General features: G+C 40.5%; 1 protein-coding gene across 1 annotated transcript; it reads right to left on the minus strand.

Annotated features, from left to right (window-relative positions):
• Positions 1-473: 473 nt before the first annotated feature.
• On the minus strand, positions 474-7,007 carry cbll1 (Cbl proto-oncogene-like 1, E3 ubiquitin protein ligase). The gene is made up of 6 exons (XM_058625052.1): positions 6,857-7,007; positions 5,713-5,877; positions 3,374-3,480; positions 3,067-3,150; positions 2,910-2,983; positions 474-1,776 (listed from the first exon to the last, which is right to left on the minus strand). The coding sequence occupies exons 1-6, from the start codon at positions 6,867-6,869 to the stop codon at positions 771-773; spliced, it is 1,449 nt and encodes a 482-aa protein (XP_058481035.1). The 5' UTR covers positions 6,870-7,007; the 3' UTR covers positions 474-770.
• Positions 7,008-7,261: the final 254 nt, after the last annotated feature.

Below are 7,261 nucleotides of genomic sequence, written 5' to 3' on the forward strand. Positions count from 1 at the left end.
AGGGCCAGAGTGGTTTGGCCATCTTTAGGATGCAAGTAAGGATTTCACATTTCTCTAAATACGTACAAATGTTACATGTATTTATCAGGATGGACTTCGACTGCAGTTTGAACATTGCTTAAAAACTGGTTTCCAAGAAATGTGCCGTGCAGGGAATTTTTTTTTTTTTTCCCCTGTAAATGTAGATCTGAAATTACAAATGGTTCATCCTGAAAACCTGCATTCTTCAATTCTATCAAGCAAACAACATTTTTTGTAAGGCACCAGAAAAACTTGCAGATATGGACAGTCACTAACTATTCATTTATCAGTCACAGAATTGACTCACAATTGGCTACTCCCTGATATAAACACAAGTTTGCACGACAAGGTGTTGCTTCTCCTGCCCTTCACACTAATATCCAACTTGTTAAATAGCTTGTCATTTTGTAAATTAAGTAACTTAGTCACAGAACAAATATGAGATGGAAACCTGCTGTTAAAAATTTATTGAGCTATATTTACCATTATCTTTCATTGTACATATGCATGGATTCGGCTGACATGTATAGAAATACAAGCTTTTAAAAGGGGGAGGGGCACGATTGCTCTTCGTGTCTGTAGTTAAGTTCAGAACAGCTGTAACTAAAATGTGCACCACCTACACATTTGCTTCTGGGCAGTTTTTTTATCAAAAAGAAAGATCTATATCCTGTTACCCTGAGGTTTACTATCACATTATACAGACAAGTGGTGTGAAACAGAATGAAACTAACAGTTGAGTTGGCAGTTTACTGATAGTAAGGCCGGTAACGGCTTTGATCTGGGTGGTGTTGTCCAGGCATCTGGCCCTGGGGAGGACCTTGCATTCGTGGAGGTGGGGGGCCTCTGGGAGCTGGCCACATCCCAGGACTGAGGCCTCCTGGTTGGCTGAACGGGGGACTGAGCGTGCCCTGGTCTTCAGGGAACTGCTGCATTGAGTTGGGGTTGTAATGATGGGGTGGGGGGGCGTTTACAGGAGGGCCGCTGTGTTGTGGTGGAGGTCCAGGGGGCGGGTGGTTCATGTAAGGGGGCATCTGGCTCATAATGTGCCCGGGTGGTGGTGTGATTGGAGGGGGAGCTGTTGACATGGGAGGAGGGGGAGCCTGGTTGTACACCATGTGTGGTGTCCCAGAGGCTTGGGGAGGATGCTGCATTGGGTGGTTAATAGGGGGAGGGGGAGGAGGAGGGGGACCAAAGTGCTGCTGCGGTGGCGCCATCATGTGGTGAGAGTGGGAGACGACGGGTGGCTGGCCGGGATAGTCTGAAGGGTGGTGGTGGGGCGGCTGACCGGGGACTGGCCCACTTGGGTGGGGCTCACGGGAGGAAGAGTCGTCTTGGATGGGCACGGTGATGAGATTGCTGTGTTTGCGGGTTGTTACTGTGGAAATGCGGAATGTTTCAGGACCAAGACCAGACGTCGGGGGTGGGCCTTCATGGGCACTGGGTGGTGGCGGCTGACTGTAAGGGTCGTGACTGCCGTGCTGGAGCGGGTTGGGAAGGTGAACGTGGTTCTTGGGTAAGTGAGGTGGAGGCACACGGAAACGGTCCTCAGATGAAGGGGGCAGGTGCACGGGCTCCTGGCGGCCAGCGGAGGACTTGGCGGCCCTCAGGTGGCGGTGGTTGACATGGGCCTGCAGGTCACGCTGGGACAGGTAGGTGCGCTTGCATCCTGGCACTACACTGCACATGTAGAGAGAACCGCGCTGGCACTGCTCGATGCGCTGCACTGGATCTGTGCAGTTGTAGAGGGTGAGGCTGAACACATGAAGACAAAATGTCAACATTAAAAATGTGGAAACTATTACTTATTACTATATTTTGAATAATAACATTAAAATGCAATGAAGTTGAGTGTTTACAACACATTAAGACAAAAAAACTTATCACATCACTTGTTATCAAATTATCATCACAACAGGTGCTAGAGTCATAACAGCTGCAGCAAAATTATTTTAGTAGGGATGCAAATGATTAACCTTTCAGTTCATTCAAAATATGTAGTAATACATTAAGCAACAGTGTGTGTTTCTTTCTCTGTGTGTCATTTCTTTGAAACTAAAGTGCTGTTAGAATTTACAACAGCAGAGGGGGAACCAAAGCCCTAACATATTTAGCAGAAGTAGACAATGAGCATGAAAACAAATGAGTAGCTTGAAGAAGCAACCTCTGAGCCATGACGGCATGGGATGATATTATTGCAATGACTGAAAATATGTTTTAATATAATTTTTGCGATTCTATAACTTAAGCGGGCATAGTAGCTGCTTTTTCAAGCAAAAGTGCCCATGTATTAGGCTAATATTAGTGTTTGTGATTCATTATATGAATATACTGTACATAGACATACAAATAAACTAATGTGCCTCGAAGGTGCAATGTTTAAAATTTAAACTAAGGAAAAGACATGCACTTCAATAATCTATTGTTCACGATGAACAGACTATTGTTCCATTGTCGAGGAAAGTTGGTCAAGGGAAATAAAATGCAAAAAACTTGCAACCCTGTATAATTTTAGGGCTGCATTTACCAAATGAATCACCAAATATTTTGATAAAATTCAATACAATATTCTATAAAACCATTCCTACTTGTCTTTTTGAAAACTAAACTGGCAGTAATTAAATACCTAACTAATAACTATTATACATCTGTTCCTTCCATCTCTACCTCCTTTCCCACCTTTCCTCCTCTCGCGCTCACCATCAGTGGCATGTGCTGCACAAAGAGTCTGGTGCTTAATTGCTGCTATTGGGTCTCGCCATCTTTCTACAATTCTGTATGGGCTCTGCCTTGATGTGGTAAATGCCCTGAGATTAGCACATGTTGTGATATGGTGCAAAACAAATTAAATGGATTTCATTTGAATTGATCTGATTCAGTCGCCTCACCCAGGACACATTTTGTCTCCTTTCTTCTCATGAAGCAAAGCACAGTCGTAGCAGAAAACGTGTTTGCAGGGGATCTGAGGAGTTAGACAGGTGAGAGAATTAAACATCAGCAGCTGCCTAAAAAGTCTGCAGATAATGGATTAATTTAAGTACACACCATCCGTCCATATAACTGAATAGGGAGACCGCATTTGTCACAGAAGTGAATTGGTACTTCGTCTCTTTCTCCAATCAAATGCAACTGTGAAGAAAAAAAAAGTTTCATTAGAATATGCTCAAATTTCAGTTAATTCGAATCTGTACATTCCCCACACTAAAGGGGCAAATTGGAAGATCATTTTAACCCAGTCTAACACAGTCTGACAAGTCTGCTCATCTGGATCAGTAATGATGTACTGTGCCTTTGTCTGAAAACAAAGACAGGTGTGCGGAGTCTCTTCTGATTGTCCAGTGGGATCATGTACCTTGTAGTCCCAGAACATTTGTTGGGGAAATCTCCTCTGACTTCCAAACACATCACCAGATTTAGAGCCACAATCAAACCTGTCCTCTTGCTTGAAGCCAAAGTTATCTGTGAAACACAGGACACAAGTATTAAAGAGGCAGTGGAAAAACAAATAAAAAACGAAAATTGTATTTGGGGGGGAATAAATTGATCAGCACTCCCAGGTAGTGTCAAAATAAGATGCAGTACATCTCTCAACTCATAGGAACAACTTGGTTGTGGATTCTTAGTTGTTTTTTTTTTAGTTTCGGAGTGATACGGGAACTGGATTATTATTCATTTTAAACAACTGTACTTTCCTCTTGGTAAGCAGCGTGATGTGCTCACATTGGACAGATTGTGTAATGTAAGGAGTGAATGAGGGAGCATATTCTGTTTGACATTCAAGTGGCCGTTAAAATATATAACCATCTCTTCACATCTCCAGCAGCCTTCCACGTTTTTGTAGCACAATTCTAACAAGGTATATTATTGAGAGAAATCACCAATAACCTGTAGTTTATTAACAGTCTGTTTTAGCCTGTTACTGTTCCAAAAAGTTATGATAACTATGGCTCTGGTGTATCAGTGAGCCAGACAAATCCTGGACACTAGAATAGAGAGAAATTGTTTTCAGTCTTCAAAAGTTATACATTTTTCACATATTCTCAGAGGCACCTTTTGTCCATGCTTAGTGAGACCAATGAGGAACCAGTGCTAATTTGATACCACTTCTCAATACCCATTTTAAGCCAAAACAGAATCGTACAAATTATTGAGATTATTCAATTATGCCATTCCTTTCTCTCTGCTCACATATTAAACTTGTCCTTGGTAATCTTGTCCGGTTTCTAATTAAATGAATAACAAGCACAAATTTGATTCCACTGCACCAAGTATAACACCTGAATAATGTATCATACTCCATAAGCTATAACAGTTAACAAGGGTTATCTAATGATGCCCTCTGGTGGTAAAATGGTAACCTGAGTGATGTTGACAGTCTTCAAGATTAAAAAACAATAATTTCTCTATAGCAGTTATTTTTGAATAAATCTTTGCACAACAGATGCGTTTTGTTCATGTGAATTATTCACACATTTGAAATATTTTTTTGAATATTCCTTTTCTGACAAATTCAACATGACCCAATCAGAATGAGTGTTGTTGATAACGTACAGTCCAAACATTAATCATTTGATTGTGTTTGTTTCTTAAAACCCCTTTCTTTTTAATAAACAAGAAAAAACTATAAAACGATTACAAGACGTGTGGAGGGGGGTTGCAATAGAGCTTTAGAGGGATGGTGTGTGTAAATCAAAGACCTTAAGGCTGAACAGAAATGTCAGCTGTGACAAACTTTTCATATGTATCATCATATCAAAGAAATACCATTTTTTTATATGATCTGGTATACAGCCTTGCACTATATAATCATTATGATTTTATTGTTTATTCTTCATTTTGTAGGCTTTGGTGATATGGAATCATTTAGTATTGGAAAAATAGCTACAGTATCAGTTTCATTACCACCACTAAAATAATTAAAAAAACAGCTGTGCAGTGTGCATATATTAGGGAGCTGACATAATATTTAATATACCTTATTGGAAATCGTATTACAGAGAGTAAACCCACTCCATCCCTGTGTTGGTGAATTTTCAGGGATGACGTTTAGTAATGTTTATGGATATGACATTGTCATGTGACCACTTCTCAGAAGAGAGGAAAGGGCAAGTGTTGCGTCAAATAACCCAGCCCCCACCGGACAAAAAAATAATGCCTCTGAGCAGATATAGGCATCTCCTAACTTGTGTGGTGACAGGTTCTGTCTGCACAATGAGGAATGAGCAAGAGCAAAGGGGGTGAAACTGTCCATGGGTTATAAAAGCATGAAAACAAATAGCATCATGGTGATAGGCACGAAAAATAAACTGAAAGCACCATTGTGTGCAAAAGGTGGTTATTTCACAGTAACACAATTTGGAGTAAATGGTCTGTAATTAGTGTATATAACACTCTTCTAGTCTTGATGACCACTCAGAAGCTGTTTTACACTGTTTTGCCATTCACCCACTCACACATTCTAACAGCCCATCTATGTGCAATGGATTTTCTATCGCTCATCTTTCATACCCATTCACATGCTGCCAGCACAGCCATCAGGTGCAAAGTGGGATTCAGTGTCTTGCCCAAGGACATGTTGGCATGTAGACTAGCGGAGCCGGGAATTTAACTCATCCAACCCCAGCTAAAAGTGCTGTTTACGTTTAAAAAAAGCAATGCTGTGAGACCTGGTGAGCTGCAAAACATGCCTACCATCTTCTCCTAGGTCATTTTTGCATGGCCTGCCAATGGGTCTCTGGGTACGTGGTTGAGGCTTGCTCCTTAAAGGTTGTTTGGAGATGAGCTTGATGGGGATTCGTCTTCGGACATCTGGGCCACCCAAATTCCCAGAGCCATCACTTCCTTGAAGATCATTGTCTGTTCAAAAATTCAGTAATTCATGTTATTAGCCTAAAATGACACGCTTTAAATCTCTTGGTGAGTTCAGTCAAGAAATATCATAAAAAAACAATTCCAAACAATGAATTATACAGGACATTACAGCATCTGATGAGTATTTATTTGGTGTAAATTTCTTTAACAGTAAATAATACAGACTCTGGATGAAATGAGGGATGAATTGAAACAAATGAATCAAAACAAACATGGACACATTTAGAATTGATTAACCAGGAAACGTGGTTGCTGTAAGGAAAAAACACTGAGCCTGGCACTATATTGTCCACAAAATGACTACCTACAATGTTTTGAATAAAAAGAGCAACTACTTCTGATTTTTACGGAAAACGTGCGAGTGAAAACGTTCCAGATACATCACAGTAATACATTCAAACTATTCGCCAACGAAGTTATTGTCAAAACAAATCAAATGAAGACATAACATAGCCGTTAAGATGATATATGATTCCAAATTATGTAAGTAAAAGGTTGCGTTCAGCTAATATATATGGAATAAATACATATAATTAGAATTATGGCAACCCAGGCAATATCTTTGCAGCTTAGTTAGCATTAGGCTAATACTGGCCGAGTAGCTTTCGCGCCCCAATGCGTAGCTGGTGTTCACGCCTAACTAACATATTGTTCAGCATAGAAAGCAGCACCTGCCTAGTTCCATTCCTACACTCTGTCTGGACAATTTGGTTTAAGCCTCGGTGTTAACTTTTTAAAGTGATTTAACTTCACTCAATCGCTAGCCATTTCAGCTAACCTGACCCATGCTAGCTTGTAACGCTGCTTTGGTAGATAACGGGCTGCCGGAGTGACCCCGTACAAACGAGAGTGATGTGTCGTTATCTGAAGAGCTCGAATAACAGCAATTGAACAGCACCTGTGGAAAAAATATTCCACATGACAAAAATTAGCTAACGTTGGCCTGACAGAGCATTTTCCTTACCGCTTTGGTCCATGATCCAACGAGTGAACGCAGTGCATTGTGGGACAGAGTGGACGAGGAAGATGTGAATGAAAGGGAGGAACTGGCAGAAAACAGGTCTAAAACAGTCTAAGGAACTTAAACAACAAATGGAAATATATGTAGAGATAGATAGATAATTACAAAGAACCGATTCTAACTGAAAATACAATAGCTCAATTTATTTGTTCACCTTGTTGTTTTGACCATAGATTAAATATTACAAAAACACACAACAGAATATAAGGCAGAATTACAGCGTCCATAATGACATTTATGTCTGTAAACAAAATGTACTTGTTGGTCGTCAACGCAATGGGTGTTGAAAGTAACACTACAAATGTATGATTCAAATATATTTGTATTTGAACAAGTCACAGAAGGAGC

This window comes from Solea solea, chromosome 3, assembly GCF_958295425.1.
Source record: "Solea solea chromosome 3, fSolSol10.1, whole genome shotgun sequence".
NCBI lineage: Eukaryota > Metazoa > Chordata > Actinopteri > Pleuronectiformes > Soleidae > Solea > Solea solea.